We start from the raw sequence: 20,101 nt of genomic DNA, 5'->3' as shown, positions 1-20,101 counted from the left end.
ACATGTAGAGAAGGGCTGCAATGATTATTTTCACTGTCGATTAATTGTTTAATCATTTTAGTCGTTAAAATGACCCAAAAAAATGTTTAATGTTCATCACAGAGCCTCAAGTGACGTCTGCAAATTTCTTCCTTTGTCCAACCAACAGGCCAAAACACAAAGACCTCGTCTCCCGTCAGAAATGATGAAGAAAAGCAGAAAATCCTCACATTCAAGAAACTGGAGGCAGAAAATGTTTGACATGTTTGTTTTTAATGTCTAAATTGATTCATTGATTGTCGAATCGTCAGAATAGGCGATTCATTTTCATTCAGTCGACTGCTCGAACTTGTATTGATAGAAACTTTGGATAATGATATTATTATTTCTGCTGATGTCATGATCAAGTTCTGTTTCACTGAAAGTCCTTTACTATCGAGTCTGTTCTGATACTGGGCCTGATCAGGTGTATTGATCTGAATATTGATTATCTGACGTACTGACTCCTGACTCTGACTCTTTACAAGCTTCTTGATCCACTGCTGTAGGTCCAGATTCAAAACCAACACGTTTGTGACTTTAAATTATTGATCTGATATGAATGTAAATCAAAGTAGTTAAAATGACTCCAGACACTGATGAGAGATCATCTATTAAAGAGACATCTCACTCTGCTAGAGTTTTTAAACTACAGAAACAGTGATGTAACAGAGTGGAGCTGCTTCCCTCACAAATGTTGAGCTCTGTAATTAACATTAATTAATAATTAGTAACAGCTGATGAGACATTTGTCTTTTTAACCAGTGAACGATTTCGATTCTAAGTCGAAAACTGATTGAAACGAGCTTTCGGTTTGATCCTGAGGATGAAAAGCAGCATCACAGAGACAGTCGGCAGCAAAGTTATCAATAATCTGATCCCAGTTTTTTCATTGAACAACAGTGACTCATGTCTGGTCTCCATGGTAACAGGAGCATCCTGCAGGACAGTGAGGAACCTCTCAGCCAGCATCATCAGAACCGGTTTTGTTTCTGTGCCTTGCTCAAGGGCCCTCGCACTGGGCATCAGCCTCACCCCAGCTTCTCCCTGCTCACTCTCCTCCAGGCAAAGGATGACGAGGTGACTCACTCCATCCCGTCACAACACACTCATCTGCACGTGCTCTGCCAACTGTTCAGGGGACTTTCAAACTTGAGATGCACTTCCTCCCTCAAACACACGTTCAGTGATGAAGCAGCTCAAGCCTCGGTCGTCTGCTTAAACACTGCTCTTACCAACCACTGACACGGGAGAAACCAGTGATGGTTCTGACAGTCCAAACCAAACTCCATTAGTTAACTTGCTAATTTTACGCATTTATGCTTACCGACAACGCTGGGTGCATTATACAACAACTAAAACAAGTTGTTGCGATTAATGACAGACTCGTCTTGTGTTCGGCGTGTAAACAAGAGTTCAATGAGCCCGGATCTAAATTAAAAAACATGCATTTAACTTCGGCCAAGCTATTCGCCTCAACTGCGCGAACGAGGCAGAGAGTGAGATGAATGTTTTCAATGCGAACAAAAAGAGCTGAACTGATCTCTAACAGAGTCCTGCTGGGTGGATGTGATTCATGCCGAATGTAAGGGCAGCTGCCTAAGAGTCCAAATGGACTTTTCAAAGTATTTCAGAACTCACACAGATGTGTCGAGAGCATCAGAACCGAGAATCACCATGTTTTTTAAAGGGGTTCTGTGAGGTTCACTTCTTCATAGAAAGGGGAAAGCATCGTTACTTCACTTCCTGGCATAAGCGTGGTCTCTTAAAAACAAAAGCAGTCGCCTCCTCACGGCTCTTTCCAGCCGGGTGGAGGACTCATCCGTCCGCGAACATTTCCAACAACAACAACAACAACAACAACAACAACAGTGTCTTGTGTTTCTCTCCGTCAGACATGTTGGCAGAAAGCCTCCGGGTTCTCCTCAGTCTCGGTTCTGAGGTAATTCTCAGCCTCGGAGGAGCCGCTAGCCGCCGGCTAACAGGTTCACTGGGGGGGAAAGTGTGGACTTACAGATGTGAGCAGCGGTCTCATCTGCTCGGTGTTGTCGTCCTCCATTTCCAGAAAGCGTCGTGAGAGCTCGTCTTCCTGTCCGCGGGCAGGTCCTTCACCCAGGAGCTAACGGCCGGCCGGCTGCTTCTCTCAGCCCGGGTCTGTCCGCCACGACTTTACAACTGCCTGCAATATATCAACTCCAGCTGCAAGCCCGCCTCTTTTTGATTGACAGCTCACTTCCCCGTTGACATGGCAGCGATGTTGCTACTTCCACCAATCCTCGAGCCGGAAAGTGTAAGGGGGCGGGGCTATGCCGGTAACTAAGCATGGGAGTTTTCTCCTCCCCTGCAGTGTCAGCGCGCGCCTGAGCAGCCAGCCCCATGTTGTTATTTCTCTATAAGTATAATAATAATTATAATATAAATAAATATAAAACATATGTACATTTTACACTTTGACATTTTTTATCCGTCATATTTATTTTTCCAAATTCGTATTCTCAAACAAGATGTTTTCTTTCCCTCAGTCGATCTAATCTGTACCACTATACAAATAGTTTGTGTGTGTGGTCCCTACATTTAGTTAATTTTAGGATAACGTGTCTAATTCTTTTCGTATTAAAAATGCAGTTGTTACAGAGTTTTTGCAGGAGAGGTACAAACGTGTCCTAAAAAACTAAAAACTATCAAACTGCGTAAAAAAACAAACAAACTGAGATTGAAATGCTGCTACAAAATAAAAGCAGAGAAAGAAAAAAGAAAAGAATAATATGTAATCATTTTCCTTTTTCTACTGTAACTGTTGTTAATTATCAGTAATAAACCAATTATGAAGAAACAAAGATGATGAATGATGGGCAATATGTAAATAAACCTTTGAATCCTTAAATCCTGAGATTGTTTCACAAACCAAGAACATTTTAATAATTTTAAAGAGCAAAAATTATTTTCTTTAAATAATCAAGTGACTAAATTAACTAGTTTAAAGGACAATATGTAGTTTTAAATAAGAAATTCAAACTCTGAATTTTAATTTTTACAACATTAATGAGGTAATAATTCTGTCACGTTGAGTCAATGTGGGTGATTTAAAGGAGCAGTCTGTAGTTTTGGAGAAAAATTAAAAATATTTTAGATAATAATACAAACTTTCTCCATAAGTGAATAAACCAGCTGTTCTCAGAGGAACAAAAGGTCCCAGAACACTGTTTAAAGCTAGAAAGGTGGCAGGGTCCGCCACGTATAAACAAAGTAAAACAGTATAAAGTGTGTTGTCCTTTAAGGTCAGTTTGTTTATTCAGTCATAAAAACAAAGAGAGTTTGTTTATTTAGTTTGTTTAGATTTGTAAATCAGTCAATGAGGATCTTTCTCTGCTCATTAACATTTCTTCAACTAACCTACAGACTGCTCCTTTAAATAAATGTGTGGTATTCATTGTAGTTCAAATCAAATCAAATCAAATTTTATTTGTATAGCCCAAATTCACAAATCACAGTTTGCCTCAGAGGGCTTTACAATCTGTACAGAGACGACACCCTCTGTCCTTCGACCCTCGATTCGAGTGAGGAAAAACTTGCCCCAAAAAAGGCCCTTTTAACAGGGAAAAAATGCGGAAGAAACCTCAGGGAGAGCCACAGAGGAGGGATCCCTCTCCCAGGACGGACAGACGTGCAATAGATGTCGCATGTACAGAGCAGATCAACGAGATCACAATGTATTCAATTATAAGCGATGGTTGACAGGAGTGAAAGTACACAAAGATGTATTACAGCAATAATGATGAAATGCACATGGAAATGTGATTACTAGTGATAACAGTAGTAATGATCAATGGCAAGGATGGTATGTAGCAATGCAGTACGATAATAGTAGTGGAACGTATGTAACAGAGATGTGACTAATATTAGCGACAGTAGTGGTGGGTGTCAGGCAGGGTCATGGCAGTAGGTGCATCCACGATCAGGCAGGGCCATAGCAGTAGGCGCATCCACGATCAGGCAGGGCCATAGCAGTGGGCGCATCCACGATCAGGCAGGGCCATAGCAGTGGGCGCATCCACGATCCACGACCCGGGCGCGGCCAGGATCCAAGGGAGCCTGTAGGACTAGAAAGCACAAGGACTCCGGGGAAGAAGCAAGTCAGTGACATGCAGAGATGGGGCATGTATACAGGCATAATGTATACAGATGGAGAGGAGAGGAGAGGGGAGGAGAGAGAAGCTCAGTGTGTCATTGTCCCCCGGACTAGGCCTATAGCAGCATAACTAAGAGCTCTATCGAAGAGGAAGGTCTTAAGTCTACTCTTAAAGGTAGAGAGGGTGTCCGCCTCCCGGACCAAAACAGGAAGATGGTTCCACAGAAGAGGAGCTTGATAACTGAAGGCTCTGGCTCCCATTCTGCTTTTGGAGACTTTAGGAACTACAAGTAATCCTGCGTTCTGGGAGCGTAATGCTCTAGTTGGGTGATAGGGTAATATGAGCTCCTGGAGATATGATGGTGCCTGACCATTAACAGCTTTGTAAGTGAGGAGAAGGATTTTAAACTCTATTCTTGATTTTACAGGGAGCCAGTGCAGAGAGGCCAGTACAGGAGTAATATGATCTCTTTTCTTAGTTCCTGTCAGTACACGTGCTGCAGCATTCTGGACCAGCTGGAGACTCTTTAGAGACTTGTTAGGGCAGCCTGATAATAGAGAATTACAATAGTCCAGTCTGGAAGTAACAAATGCATGGACTAGCTTTTCTGCGTCTTTTTGAGACAGGATGGGCCTGATTTTTGCAATGTTACGTAGATGAAAAAATGCAGACCTTGAAATTTGTTTTATGTGGGAGTTGAAGGACATATCTTGATCAAAGATAACTCCCAGATTCCTGACGGTGGTGCTGGAGGCCAAGTTAATGCCATCCAAACTCGCTATATCATTAGATAATGCATCTCTAAGGTGTTTAGGACCAAGTACTATAACTTCGGTTTTATCTGAGTTTAACAGCAGAAAATTGCAGGTCATCCAGGTCTTGATGTCCTTGAGACATGCATGGAGTTTAGTAAGCTGATTAGTTTCATTTGGCTTTATTGATAGGTATAACTGTGTATCATCTGCGTAACAATGAAAGTTTATGGAGTGTTTCCGAATTATATTTCCTAGAGGGAGCATATATAAGGTGAATAGTATGGGTCCAAGCACGGAGCCTTGAGGAACACCATGACTAACCTTGGTATACAGGGATGACTCATCATTAACATGTACAAACTGAAATCGATCCGATAAATAGGACTTAAACCAGTTTAATGCGGGTCCTTTAATGCCAATTAAGTGTTCCAGTCTCTGTAGTAGAATGTGATGATCAATGGTATCAAATGCAGCACTAAGATCTAGTAAGACCAGGACAGAGACAAGTCCTTTGTCAGAAGCGATTAGGAGGTCATTTGTAACTTTCACCAGTGCCGTCTCTGTGCTATGATGTGCTCTAAAACCTGATTGAAAATCCTCATATAAACTATTTTTATGAAGAAAGTCACATAGCTGGTTGGCGACTGCTTTCTCAAGGATCTTGGAGAGGAAAGGGAGGTTGGATATAGGTCTATAGTTGGCTAAAGTTTCTGGATCAAGATTAGGCTTTTTAAGAAGTGGTCTAATTACAGCTAGTTTAAAGGACTGTGGTACGTATCCTGTTAATAGAGACAGGTTGATCATTTCTAGTAAAGATGTGCTAATTAAAGGTAAAGTTTCTTTCAGCAGCCTAGTTGGGATGGGGTCTAGGAGACAAGTTGTTGGTCTAGATGAAGAAACCATCGAAGTTAGTTGGTGGAGGTCGATGGGAGAGAAGCAGTCTAAATATAAGTCAGAATTTACAACTGTTTCTGAGGTTCCTGTGTTTAAAGATACAATAGTGCCAGTTGAGGGCAAGCGATGATGGATTTTGTCTCTAATAGTTAAAATTTTATCATTGAAGAAGCTCATGAAGACATTACTACTGAGCGTTGTAGGAATACATGGTTCAGTAGAGCTGTGACTTTCTGTCAGCCTGGCTACAGTGCTGAAAAGAAACCTGGTGTTGTTTTTGTTTTCCTCTATTAATGACGAGTAATAGCTTGCTCTGGCATTGCGGAGGGCCTTCCTATATATTTTAAGGCTATCTTTCCAGGCTAAGCGGGATTCTTCCAAGTTGGTGGAACACCATTTCCTTTCAAATTTCTGTGATGTTTGCTTCAATTTGCGGGTATCCGAGTTATACCAGGGTGCTAACTTCCTGTGCTTTATAGGTTTCCTTTTCAGGGGGGCAATAGAGTCCAGTGTTGTTCGCAATGAGCCTGCAGTGCTATCAACAAGATGATCGATTTGTGAGGAACTGAGGTTAGTGGAGGAGTCCTCTATTATATTGAGACATGGCATTGAGTTTAGTGCCAGCGGTATAATTTCCTTAAATTTAGCTACAGCACTATCAGATAGACATCTAGTGAAGGAGTTTTTGCCTAATGGTGTGTAGTCCAGTAATAGAACTTCAAAAGTTATTAAGTGATGGTCTGATAAAAGAGGATTCTGTGGAGAAACTGTTAGATTTTCAATCTCGATACCATAAGCTAGAACAAGGTCAAGGGTGTGGTCAAAACAGTGAGTTGGTTTATGTACACACTGAGAGAAGCCAATAGATTCTAATAATGAGATAAATGCAGTACTAAGGCTATCATTAACGACATCCACATGAATATTAAAATCACCTACAATAATTACTTTATCTGATTTGAGGACTAGACTTGATAAAAACTCAGAGAATTCAGATAAAAATTCTGAGTAAGGACCAGGTGCTCGATACACTACAACAAATAGAACTGGCTGTAAAGTTTTCCACGTTGGATGTGAAAGACTCAGAACAAGGCTTTCAAATGAGTTATAATTTAATTTAGGTTTAGAAATGATTGACAGACTTAAGTCATAAATAGCTGCAACACCACCTCCTCGGCCGGAGCCTCGAGGAATGTGAGTATTAATGTGACTGGGTGGAGTGGATTCATTCAGGCTGACATATTCTTCAGGATGCAGCCAAGTTTCAGTAAGACAGAATAAATCAATATTACAATCTGAAATTAAGTCATTTACTAGTACAGCTTTCGATGACAGGGATCTGATATTTAGGAGTCCGCATTTAATTCTCTTGTCTTGTTTTGAGATTGCAGAGTTGCTGTTAATTTTTATTAGATTTTCATGCACAACTCCTCTTCTGTGGACTTTTGATTTGATTAATTTGATTAATTTAGGTGGTCGGGGGGCAGACACAGTCTCAATGAAGTTTTGGGTGTGCAACTGATCTAATGGAAGCTCAGAGAAGCGTGTAAGACTGCAGCTCTGCCTCCTGGTCTCAACTCTGGGTTGTCAGGCTGGTTGTTGGCTAATGAAATGGGTTAAATTTCTAGAGATGAGAGCCGCTCCGTCCAAAGTGGGATGGATGCCGTCTCTCCTAATGAGACCAGGTTTTCCCCAGAAAGTCCGCCAATTATCAACAAAGCCCACATCGTTTGCTGGACACCACCTCGACAGCCAGCGGTTGAATGATGACATGCGGCTGAACATGTCATCACTGGTTAGGTTTGGCAGGGGCCCAGAGAAAACTACGGAGTCCGACATTGTTTTGGCATAGTTACACACCGACTCAACATTAATCTTAGTGACTTCCGACTGGCGTCGCCGGCAGTCATTACCGCCGACATGTATTATGATCTTACTATATTTACGTTTAGCTTTAGCCAGCAGTTTCAGGTTTGATTCGATGTCGCCCGCTCTGGCCCCTGGGATGCATTTCACTATGGTCGCTGGTGCCGCTAACTTCACGTTTCGTACTATGGAGCTGCCAATAACCAGAGTTTGTTTCTCAGCGGGTGTGTCGCTGAGTGGGGAAAATTTGTTTGAAACGTGAAGCGGCTGGTGGTGTAACGTGGGCTTTGGTTTGGTATTATGCTTCCTTCGTTCAGTCACCCAGCCGCCCTGCTGTCCCGGCTGCTCGGGAGTTGCCGAGGGACGGCTAGCTGAAGCTACGGTTGCTCGGTCCACACTAGCTAAGTGGCTAACTGCAGCAGTTACAGTCGGAGTTTCCATGCTGCGGAGCCGAGCCTCCAACTCACTGAGCCTCGCCTCCAACACTACAAATAAACTACACTTAATACATGTACCAGTATTACTAAGGGAGGCAGAGGTGTAACTGAACATCTGGCACACTGAGCAAGAGAAAAGAGTTGACCGGTTTCTTGCAAATATGACAGCTGGTCACATAAATATATAACTTGGTGGTTGTGTTGATCACGTTTGTCTTCGCAGCCTTCAGCAGCTTTAACTGCACCCTGTCTGCAGATCATTACAGCCGGAAAGTTTTTGGATTTCTGAAGATTTTGTGTTCTTCAAGTTTATTGTCAAGTCAAGTTATTTTAATCTATATCACTGCCTCAGTGGCTACAATCAAGCCCACATCTCCAGGAGAAACCTGTTCTCATACCTGTGTTACCTAAAGATCGTCTTTATGGTGTTCACCTCTCTTTCTCTGGAAGACTTAAAGGACTTTACAGGGTGTTGGATTTGTCTTTGTGCTGGAAAATTCATGTGTACAAAGTGATGATATAATAAATAAATAAAAAACAACTCATTACTTGTTGTTTTAGTTGAGAACCACTCGTATAGATTATCATATTGAGCACAATGTTAAATGCATGTATTTCCTGCAGAGCTTGTTAATGTGTCCACAGTGAGTCACAGTTACATTAACAAAGTCTCCAGGGACGTAGAAGAAAAGAGAAAGTGCAGAGCAGCATGAGGACTGACATCAGTGAGAGTTGTGTTCATGGACGCTGTTGTAGCAATAAAGAGAAAACCTGTTGAACTACAGCGAAGTTTCCACCTCACAAACTGTCTGCTGACCCGTGAATGTGCTTGAAACACCTGCTGAGCTGAAGGCAGATGACTTGCTGTCCTCTGGCCTGTCTCATCTCTGACCACACCCACCAGTGACGTCACAGCATCCTGGAGTACACCTGCCCGTCACAGCAGCCAGGTGAAGAGTTCAACCACTGGAGGTCAGCAGAGACGAGATTCACAGTGGACGTTAAGTAACTCTGTGTTCATCTTTTCAGCAGAAACAAGATGAGACCACAACATTAAAGGAACAGTTCACCTACAACTGTGAACTCAGTCATTTTCTCCTCCATGCTGATGGGAAGTCAGGTGTTTCTGGTCTCCAGCAGCTCCTGAGGGAAATATCTGTGTTTAGCTGCTGAACGCTCCACCATGTTCACCAGCTGCTCTCTGGCGGTGTCTGTCTGCTGTTTGCTGCTCATCAGTCGGTGAAACGAAGCTGTGAGAGCGCTGAGCGTGAGCCAGAGCAGTAAAGTTGTGTCTGAACAAATTAACAATGAGATCAAACTCACTATAAAGCTCTGAAAATATGAATTATAGTCACATTACACAATACAGTACAGTGCTGTGAAAGGCTTTGTGGACGTGATGACGCAGACGAGACAAACTGAAGGAAAATCAAACAAATACAGACATTTTGTAAAAGATGAATATTGTGTTGATATTTCTATGAAAACCGGCCTGGAGAGCAGGGAAGTCATTTTTCAGACAGGCCTTGAATGCACCGCGTCCTGTGGGAACCCCTGAGGTGTTTCAGCCGACGATGGAAAACAAAATTATGATTGTTGAAAAAGGACTAAATCATGTTTGAATGAGCTCTGACACAGTTTCACAGGCCAGCGACCTTTTGAAGAGCTTATCTGAGATCAGCAGCTTCATGTTTGTGCTGCGTTTCCCTCCTGTTGCTCCTGTCGGCCGTAATCCTGACAGATTATTTCATTACACTGAAGTCTTTGTTGCTCCCACAAAGCAGCTCCGGAGCCTCTGGGTACCGTCTGGGTCTGTATGAGCCGGGTCCAGGTTCAGTCTGTATGAGCCGGGTCCAGGTTCAGTCTGTATGAGCCGGGTCCAGGTTCAGTCTGTATGAGTCTGGTCCAGGTTCAGTCTGTATGAGCCGGGTCCAGGTTCAGTCTGTATGAGCCGGGTCCAGGTTCAGTCTGTATGAGCCGGGTCCAGGTTCAGTCTGTATGAGTCTGGTCCAGGTTCAGTCTGTATGAGCCGGGTCCAGGTTCAGTCTGTATGAGCCGGGTCCAGGTTCAGTCTGTATGAGTCTGGTCCAGGTTCAGTCTGTATGAGTCTGGTCCAGGTTCAGTCTGTATGAGTCTGTTTTCATACTCTTCTTCTTCTTCTTACTCTTCCTACTTTCCTTTTGTTGTTGTTGTTCTTCTCCTTCTTCCTTTTCTCTATCCTCCTACTCCTCCTCTTATTCTACGTTCTTCATCATCATCATCATCACAATCTTCTTCTTCTGTTGTTTTTCACATTGTTAGTGGCCACCGTATGATGGAGGATGAGGCGAGGGGTGTTCAGTTGGTTTCAATCTGCCAGCTCACCACTAGATGTCACTAAATCCTTCACACAGGACGTTTAATCACGAGAACAGAATTATTTACTCCGTCTTTGTCTAAAATAATCATAAAAAAGTTATTATAATTGACAATAATATTTTATATCTCATAATTACCAGGTAATGAAGTGTGTGTGTGTGTGTGTGTGTGTGTGTGTGTGTGTGTGTGTGTGTACCTGCTGACCTGCAGGTAAAAGCAGCTTCACTCTGTCTGCTTTTCATTAACTGAGCAGATTAAAGGCGTCAGCAGGAGTCGAGGCCTCACACGGCTTTTCAATTAATATTCCAGACGACCTTTGACCTCCTGTGAGTTACATAACATCATCCTGTTTACTGTTCGGTCCAGCACCGACGTGAGGACGGCCGAGAGTCCGACACGCTGCCAGCGAGAGTGTTCATGAGCTCTGTCCTGATGTGACACCTGAGCAGCTTCAGACACTCACCACACTTTGTTTCTGTCCGAGCTGCTCAGCCGTGCAGATTCATCTGCATGAGAACGAAGTAAGCATCAACACGCAGCCACGAGCGTTTTGTCTTAAAATGCAAACATGGACAAACATTTTGAAACTATTAATTCACATCGTAATAATGTTTTTAGAGACAATAGAGACTCTGAAGACATTTTATTTTTAAAAATGATGTCACACGATGATGATTCAGTACGACCTTTAACAAAACGTCTGACGTGAGAAAAGACTTCAACATGTTTGTCTCATTGACACACGACAGACTGAAGTCAACTTCAAACTAAAATAAAGTAAATAATGAAACCAGTCTTGCTCGCTAGCTTTTATCAAGCTAGCGAGCTCCACCGGACTTACCTTCACTCTTTCCTCCCAGGTCCACTCTGTCACAGACGGTGCAAATTTCAACGGCGAACGCAACGGACGCAAGTTTTAGACGCGAGTTGAAGTTTTTGAGTTTTTTGTGGGTTTTTGTTTTGAACACATACACAACACACAGACACACATTTGGGTCCTACCTGTAGTCGTCTGAGGCGAGGGTCGATCCGGCGTCTCCACGTCACCGGGCGGCGTCTTAAACCACTGGACCATCTTCAGCGCTGAAGACAGCCAACAAGCAGAGAGACAAGACGACGAGACTGAAGGAGGACGGCGAAGCTGAGAGGAATCAGTGTGAATGTGAACAGCTGTTACACTTTATCTCTACAACACACTGCTGAGGACTCACAACACACAACATTCAGCATCAGTCCAACACAAAACTTCACAAAGAGACAAACATGTGAAAATGTCTTCAGAGACTCAAACACAAACTAAAGTTCAGACTCAGAGTCCGACGGGCTTTATGTTCTCCTGCTCAGCTGCTCTAAAAACACCACAGTCACAGCTCCAGAACTTTATTCTGAAGGGTCACACTTTATTCATATAGTGTGAAGCTCACAGTCTAAAGATCTTCTAGTAAACAGCTCAGTGGAAACACGTCAGGTTTGAATGCTCCTTTTTAGGATGCAAGAGGTTGTGAGTTCAATCCCCAGCTGGTCCTCTGGTGCTGTTTGGGCCCGGCTCTGAGCAGACTGTGTGCCTCACACAGGTGTTCACTGTGTCTGTTTAATGAGACACAGCTGCAGGAAACCTTCACGTCTCTGTTCACATGTGATCAGCGTCTCTCAGGTGGAGGTAGACACTCTTTGTTTCATGTGTCGACTCGTCCTGATGTTTCCTTTCACTCGGACAGTGGACCCAACTTCACACACATTACATCTACAAGCACCACAGTTCTGTTCAGCTCAGTTGGGGTTTTTGACCGCCCTCTACTGGTACTACAACGGTACTGCACCAAAGTCTGTAAGTAGAAACCAGAACATGAATGAACATGAATGAACATCAGCATGCTGCTGAGGAGGCTGAGGAGGCCGTGGCTCAGTGGTGCTGTCTGTTACCTGCACAGAGCAAAGTTGTTGGTTCAATTCCAGAGTTGAGCTGCAGTTTAGCTGCAGGTCACAAGCTCTATGTTAACCTTCAGCAGTTTAATAGAAATGTTTTCTTTCTGAAAGGCTGGAACATCTTTTCAGTTTTTGCTTCACGTGTTCGAGTGTGTTCGATAAACAACGTTGATCATTGATCTCACAGCTGTTAGAACGTATCAGTGCTGATCAGCTGACATCATGTGACTGTTATAAAGTAATCTACTCAATATTTTACCATGTCACAGCCACGGGCGAGTAACAAAGATGTGGTTAATATAGTGTAATTCTCAACAACATTACTGCTTAAAGCATTGTTGGAGACTGTACAGGAGGAGAGAGGATTTGAACCAGCAACTTTAAGAACAGTAGTCCAGCTGACGTACCACTGAGCCACAGCTGCTCCAGTAACCCAGCATGTTCTGGTTTATAGAAAGAGACGCTGGTGCAGTACAGCTGAAATACCACCAGAGGGAGCTCAAAGACTAAAGATCTGTGTAACAACTCCAACAACAGCCGGCTCAGTGATTCGTCAAACAAAATATTAAAACAAGTCAACTAATAAAACAGAGTGAGAAGTCTTCAGACTGACGGACACGTGGTGCAGGTGCAGCTCTGAGGAGTCAGTTAGCATTAAACCAACGTTGTGCTGCACTCGTTAGTGTGAACTCAGAGTTTAACCCACTGAGCTGGTCTCAGGGATCTTTGGTCAAGTCACAGTTTTGGAGAAGAAAAAGGCTTTTTAGAAAAAAATAAAATCCCACTTGTAGAAACCTCCACATATGTAGAGGAGGAGCTGAGAATCAAACCACCAACCTGTGATCCACACACAGTCCTCTGTGCCGCTGAGCCACAGCCTCCACAGGCCCATCAGGCCCATCATGTTCATCATGTTCTGGTTTCTACTCTCAGACTGTGGTGCAGTACCGTGATAGTACCAGTAGATGGCGGTCAAAGACCACGAATGGGCCGAGCAGAACTTTGTTTGTTTGTATCGGAGCTGAAGAATCAGGAGCTGAAGACAAAGTCAGTGCAGCAGATGGAGACCTGCCTTCACCTCAGCTTCACCTGAACTGTCAGTTTGGCTTCAGCCTCGTCACATCCTGCATCAGAGTTTTTCTCTCCACGTTAATAAAAGTGAAGTTTCTGCCGACGGTTTCTTTCTTCCTCTTCAGCAGCGTATCGACAGAGTGGTGCTGCAGACATCACCGTGAACCTCTCTGTGGTTTCACAGTGAGTTTCCTCCAGATTTATGTTTTTATTGTTCTTCGTCCCTCTGGTCGACTCTAGTCTCTCCTGGTGTCTGTCCTGGTGTCTGTCCTGGTGTCTCTCCTGGTGTCTGTCCTGGAGACGTGAAGGAAACTGTCCTTCCACACACCGACGCTGAATAAACCCTGATGGTCTGCTCATGTCATCGATCATATCGTCTCCACCTCAGCTTCTACAAACACTTTTTAACTGATTCATTTCTTCATTTTGACCTTAACTGTTTCATATTTTCATCATTTAGCTTCTTTTCTTTCAGAATCATTATGTTCAACACGATACAGACGGCAGAGCTCGTTTAATTTTAAATCGCTGTTAGGACTGTGTATAAAGTCCTTTATACTTGTGTACGGCAGGAGTGCAGATACGTTATTATTATTATTATTATTATTATTATTATTATCATCATTAAGTTCTAATGAGCCTCTTAATTTATATTTGAAGGACGATATGTGCTTAAACTCTTTATCTCCTTGATGCAAACATGTTCTTCCTTTGGTTGATTTTTTGATCTAAAGGACTTTTTTGGTTTAAAAATCAGAAAATGTTCCTGTATTAATACACAGTTCTTCTACTAAATAAGAAAACACAAGAGGAAGTGAGTTATTGTTGGTGCTCACACTATAAAGAACATTTTAACATTTATATGTTCTGATGATATTTATGTCTAAAAATCAATATTCAACAAATGATGGAAATTTGACTCCTAATAAACAAACAAAACAATAAAACACGTCTGAACATAAAGTGTAGTTGAGCTGTGGTTTAACGACATTAATTCAATCAGAAGTTTCTTTATAAACTCTTTACATTAATAAACATGTTGGCTCATAAGTTCTGGCGCAGCTCAGGTTCTTCATCCTCTGGTTCTGTCAGTCCAGCTCGTTGGGCGAGCTCAGCCCTCTGTTCTCCTTCTGCTTCCTGTCTGCTGTTTCCTGTTTGACTTCGTCGCTCACATGTTGTCTTGTCTCAGGTCACCTCACTTCCTGTGTGATTACCTGCCCCTCCCTCCTGTGTCTCACCTGAGTCTCACCTGAGCCTGCCCACCTGTAGAGGACTGATCCAGTGTGAGTCTGTGTGAGCTGTCTGCTTCTGACCGAGCCTTCGCTGCAGCTGTGTTCAGTCATCTGCTTTATTTATCACTGATGAAAACACAGTTACATGTGAAGCGAATAGTTTTACAGTGAAATATCGTTTAAATGTTAAAATAATGTACGGAAGCCCCGAGGGACAATTTCAGGTGATCCATCTTCTAAGATCCTGATCTGAATCTTTCTTTCTTCTCATATTTTTTCGACATGAAAACAATTTCATTTCATTGGTGGAAACAATTTTCTGTTTATATTTATGAATCTTTTTCTGTGTTTGTTTTTCTTTTAGATAAAACTTTATTGATCGCTCACCTCGTTACAGACTCGTCAGCAGACGGACCAAAGTGATCAATGATTGATAAAAAGAAATCAAGATGTAACTACAATAGTAATATTGATAATAACACTCGTGGAGATCTCTCATTATGTTTATCGTGACCTTTATGCAGAGAATTCACTCAAGTACTGTACTCAAGTACAATTCTGAGGTTCTTATACTCAACTTGATTATTTTCTGCTACGTTACTTCCACTCCGCTACATTTACACCAGGACAAAGGCCTCATATGTGGAAACGTGATTCTGGTTCTGATTCTGGTTCTGATGAGAAGCGAGAGTTCGTCTTCATCTCAGATTGTTTTGTGTTAAAAGATCTAAAAAGATGTCAAACATGTTTCAAATCGATCTGTGGAGGAGAAATAAACCAAAGCTCAGACACACAACGATCATCAGAGTAATCAGAGTATTTATTAGTTATTACTGTAACACAGACTCGTCCCTCAGACACACAACGATCATCAGAGTAATCAGAGTATTTATTAGTTACTACTGTAACACAGACTCGTCCCTCAGAAACAGACGTGGTGTGAAGCTCTCGTCTGGTCTGATGTCCACGTTCACCTGAGGGAATGTAACTAAGTACATTTACTCGAGTACTATATTTAAGCACAGTTTTGACACACTTCTACTTCACTACATTTCTGTGATGAATGTTGTACTTTTTACTCCATTACATTACTCTGACAGCGTTAGTTACTTTCTAAATGAATCAGTTTATGAAGCTGAGTTAACCACTTACTGTGTTTATGATCATCTCCAGCTGCAGGAGCACGTTCACTCACATTTAGCTGATATTACTTTTGTACTTTAACTTGTAATTGAGTATTTTTTACAGTGTGCTATCACTACCTTTACTAAAGTAAAAGATCTGAGTACTTCTGCCAGCGTGATGTCGGCTGATGAGCTCTGAGTCACATCTGATCCAGGATCAGTTTCAGCTCCTCAGTCTGCAGACAGGAAACACTGTGTCTGTCTGTCTGAGGCACCGCGGCGCCCTCTGCTGGTCCAGCACCTCATCATCATCATCACCATCATCATCATCATCATCATCACGGCCTGCTCTCCTGCAGCCGGGTGGAGGAGGTGTCAGACGAGCAGGTGGAGGCTCCTCTGCTGGGCAGGGCTTGTCGTCAGCAGCTTCCTCAGGTGAGCGAGGACCAGGTGCTTCATGCTGCCTGCCGGCCTGGAGCGAGCCAGAGCAATGGATTCTGGGAGTTTAGCTCTGTGAGGCAGAGAGGAGAGAGAGCGGCGGTGTTGAAGGGGTTAGACTGGTTCATGTCCAGACAGGAAGTGACGTAACTGCTGAAAAACTACACAACTGTGTACTAATACTGTGAGTATTACTACTAATACTGTAACTATTACTACATCTGTGTACTAATACTACTGTGTATAATATTAAGCCGCTCACTGTGGTTTGTCAGGTGACTTCAGACTGGACCTGTGTGTGTGTGTGTGTGTGTGTGTGTGTGTGTGTGTGTGTGTGTTACCTGGTGAGTCTGCAGCGGTGTTTGTTGTGGCCCAGGCTCTGCTGCCCGGTGATGGGGGGTCGATGGAGGCCCCCGGGGGCCCTCAGGTTCCTGGACAGAACCGACAGAGAATCTCTGTAGACCAGACCACGACGAGACGACACCAGGGGACAGTGATGACACGTCGCCAGCTGAGGAGGAGAAGAAGAGGGAGGAGAAGAAGAGGGAGAAGAAGAAGAAGCAGAAGAAGAAGAAGACAGTTCATATGCAGTAAATGTATACTAAAGTAAACTGCGTGTCCAGTCTGTGACCTGCTGCTCTCTCCTCTGGTCTCTGGATGAGACCTCCACACACGACTGTAGCGCCCCCATGAGGCTGTGATGCTCATTACATGTCAGGGAGCTGAACTGTGAATGAATAATGGAGAGACAAACTGAGCCGGAGGTCAAGTTGTCTTCAGATGTGTTCAAACTGTGTGTGGTGCTCAGTACCACAGTAAACCTCTACATCATGTACTACATCATATTAACACGCAGTACACACGCTCACGTTAATCTTAACAACTCTCTTCTATGTTGATGAAGGTTCTCAGTCGTCCAGGTCCTGGTACCTCTAAGTTCTGTATCGCAGTCAACTGGACTCTGGAGGCTTCTTCACTTCAACTAACGGGAGGCTGTTCAACATAGTGTGAGCGTTTCCTTGCAGAGTGTGTGAGTGCCCTTACGTACACATGCATGCTAAATGATTTCTCCGGGCTAACATTTAGCATGCTAACAATGTGAACTCTCCCTGTTTGTCCGCTGATCATTTTTGTGTGGATTCATCCGCCGCTGAAAATAGTCCCTCACAAAGTCCCTTCTGTGTTCAATATAAACTCAGCTGTGAGCGCTGACACACACGAGGACGGACGGACAGATGAAGCAGCTTCGGTCCTTCAGGACGTCAGATCTAAAAGGAGCCGGGTGTCTGGGTCGGTCCCCCGGGGGCCCGGCACAGACACAGACCTACTTCTGCTTTAATTAGACGCCCACCTCGTTAACAGGAGCAGCTGTGATGAGCCTCGCTGACCGTCAGGCTTCAGTTTGTCTTAACTCTTTAACCAAATCATTAGAGTCCTCTCTAAATAATAATTCATATGTTTTTATCTTTGTTTGACTCAACAACAGTCTGTAGTTTTATCAAATACAGTTTATGGAGAAAATGTAAAAGTATTCTGTTAAATCACAAACATAAATGAGTCTATAATTATATTACATGAAATAAATCGTCTGAACCATCTCACACTGTGAACACTACGGACAGAGAACTTTAAACCAGAAGTATTCGAGAGTAAAACTACTATAAGTTAAAAATACTTCACTACAAGTAAAAGTACAGAAGTATTAGCAGCAAAATGTAGCTAAAGTAAAAGTACTCAGCAGAATGTACGTGTGATATCTGTGATGGAATGTAACTAAGTACATTTACTCAAGTACTTTGCTTAAGTGCAGTTTTTAGGTATTTGTACTTTACTTGCGTATCTCCATTTTCTGCTACTTTATACTTCTACTCGGCTACATTTAATACATAACTTTAGTTACTAGTTACTTCACAGATTACATCAGAGCCAAAGTAGAACATTTTTAAATTAATTTCATCAGCAAAATATACAAACATACATGTAAATATGTGTATCTTTTACTTTTATTTGTACTTTTAATATCAGATACTTTTACTCGAGTACTCTTCATATGAGAGACTTTCACTTTGACACACTGAAGTATGACACACTGTGTGATATTATATTACTAGATTACTTTAAAGTATCATTACTGTGAGTTTCTCTTCATGTTGTATCTGATTTAATTTTCAGCTCATTTAAGTATTTTTATACTGTTGAGTAGTTTAATCTTTATAATTCATTTAAATGCATCATATTTTGTAAAATGTACAACATTTCACTCTCAGATGTAATGAAGTACAAGTATGAAATAGCCCCCCTAAAATTATACTTAAGTACAGTACTTGGGTAAATGTACTTAGTTACTTTCCACCACTGAAGGCAGTAAAAGTGTGAAATATATTCATTCATTTTCTGAAAGTGTTCTTGCATTTAATTTAATTTAACTTGTGAAACTCGACATATAAACTCAGAGAAACGTTGATGATGTCGCTACAGATCAACAGTTATTAAAGCAGCTATCACCAATAAAACCACTGATCAGTCACAGGATCAATCACAGGATCAATCACAGGATCAGTCACAGGATCAATCACATGAAGAGTTTTAAACAAAATCACGTTTTCTTGTACTCACTGAGACGAAGGTCGCCATGATGCTGCTGTCGCTGCCGGTGCTGGAGAGAGATGAAGTGTGTGTGTGTGTGTGTGTGTGTGTGTGTGTGTGTGTGTGTGTGTCTGTCCTCATTATGTGTGATGTCACCAGGAGGCGGGGCTAAAGATACACAATGATGTAATTGTTAGAGACGTTCTGCAAAATCTAATCTAGAGCCAGATTAAAGATTAACACACACACACACACACACACACACACACACACACACACACATTCAGTGTACGGATATATATAGACACACACGCACGTGATCAGTGTGTTCAGAGACAATAATCTCACACTCACACACACACACACACACACACACACAGACACACACGCACACACACACACACACACACACACACACACACACACACACACACACACACACACAGTCATCTGAAATTCTATATTTACCCAGAATTCTCAGCTCCTACCTGGAAAACAACTGTAATCTTAATCCAAAAACACAAAGAGTCACTAAAATGTCAAAAAATGTCCTGATTTTACAAAACACACACACACACACGCACACACACACACACACACGCACACACACACACTGAAACCTTGTTAATTCTGCTGAGTGTAGTTGTGTAACTGTTATCTAACTGACTGTCACAGCAATAATAGAAATAGGACAATGTGTGTGTGTGTGTGTGTGTGTGTGTGTGTGTGTGTGTGTGTGTGTGTGTGTGTTTAAGTGCCCAGAAACCCAGAAACCTCGTCTCTCCTGGTTATTATAACGAGGTTATTAATGGCTGACAGGAAACAGCACCTCCCCGTCCAAAACTTTAATTAAGAATTAAACATTTCACATGACTTATTCTGTTTTAATAAATCACATCCAGTTTTTGATTTATTCACATTAAATGTGAGTTAGACTGAAAATGTTTATTGAAAAGTCGACTCTGAAGACAAACTTCTGAAAAAAATGTCTAAACTTTCCAGAAGTGTCCTAGTTATATAAAACTGTCCTCACTTTATAAAACTGTCCCCAGTCCCCCAACATGTCTGTCAGAAGGTGTCCTCACTAAAAATGTCCCACTTTCCTCAGAATGACCTAAAACATGTCCCCGAGGTGTTTTGATGAACTGGACCAGCGACTGTGAGTCTGACTGAACAGCAGTCAGGCTCACAGTATACTATTGACCAGTCAGGTAACTGGTGGACATCCAGGTGTCCACATACTATTGACCAGTCAGGTAACTGGTG

General features: G+C 42.5%; 2 protein-coding genes across 3 annotated transcripts in view; both read right to left on the bottom strand.

Moving 5' to 3' along the window:
• The window catches only part of LOC311260161 (sodium bicarbonate cotransporter 3-like), a 51,076-nt gene extending 48,848 nt beyond the window's left edge, over window positions 1–2,228 (bottom strand). The window contains exon 1 of one of the 2 annotated variants that reach the window (XM_084357686.1): window positions 2,033–2,228. In XM_084357686.1, the coding sequence (XP_084213812.1) occupies window positions 2,033–2,077 (45 nt within the window). In that variant the 5' untranslated portion in view covers window positions 2,078–2,228. The remainder of the gene's footprint in view (window positions 1–2,032) is intronic. The other variant, XM_084357689.1, reaches the window with a different exon arrangement.
• Window positions 2,229–15,488: 13,260 nt separating this feature from the next.
• Window positions 15,489–18,929, bottom strand: LOC311259712 (uncharacterized protein). The gene is made up of 3 exons (XM_084357003.1): window positions 18,866–18,929; window positions 16,591–16,760; window positions 15,489–16,322 (listed from the first exon to the last, which is right to left on the bottom strand). Exons 1-3 carry the CDS (start codon window positions 18,881–18,883, stop codon window positions 16,187–16,189), a joined length of 324 nt encoding a protein of 107 aa, XP_084213129.1. The 5' UTR covers window positions 18,884–18,929; the 3' UTR covers window positions 15,489–16,186.
• Between the last annotated feature and the right edge of the window lie 1,172 nt (window positions 18,930–20,101).

Source organism: Pagrus pagrus (assembly GCF_965226575.1).
Source record: "Pagrus pagrus genome assembly, chromosome: 7".
NCBI classification, from domain to species: Eukaryota; Metazoa; Chordata; class Actinopteri; order Spariformes; family Sparidae; genus Pagrus; species Pagrus pagrus.
The sequence above is the reverse complement of the archived record's forward strand: the minus strand, read 5'-3'. Positions and strand labels throughout refer to the sequence as shown.

Bases quoted from the DNA above. Each gene is read 5' to 3' on its own strand.
- LOC311259712 (XM_084357003.1), bottom strand. The intron at 16,323-16,590 runs GTAACACACACA...TCTGCCTCACAG, and splicing joins CACCGCTGCAGACTCACCAG to AGCTAAACTCCCAGAATCCA.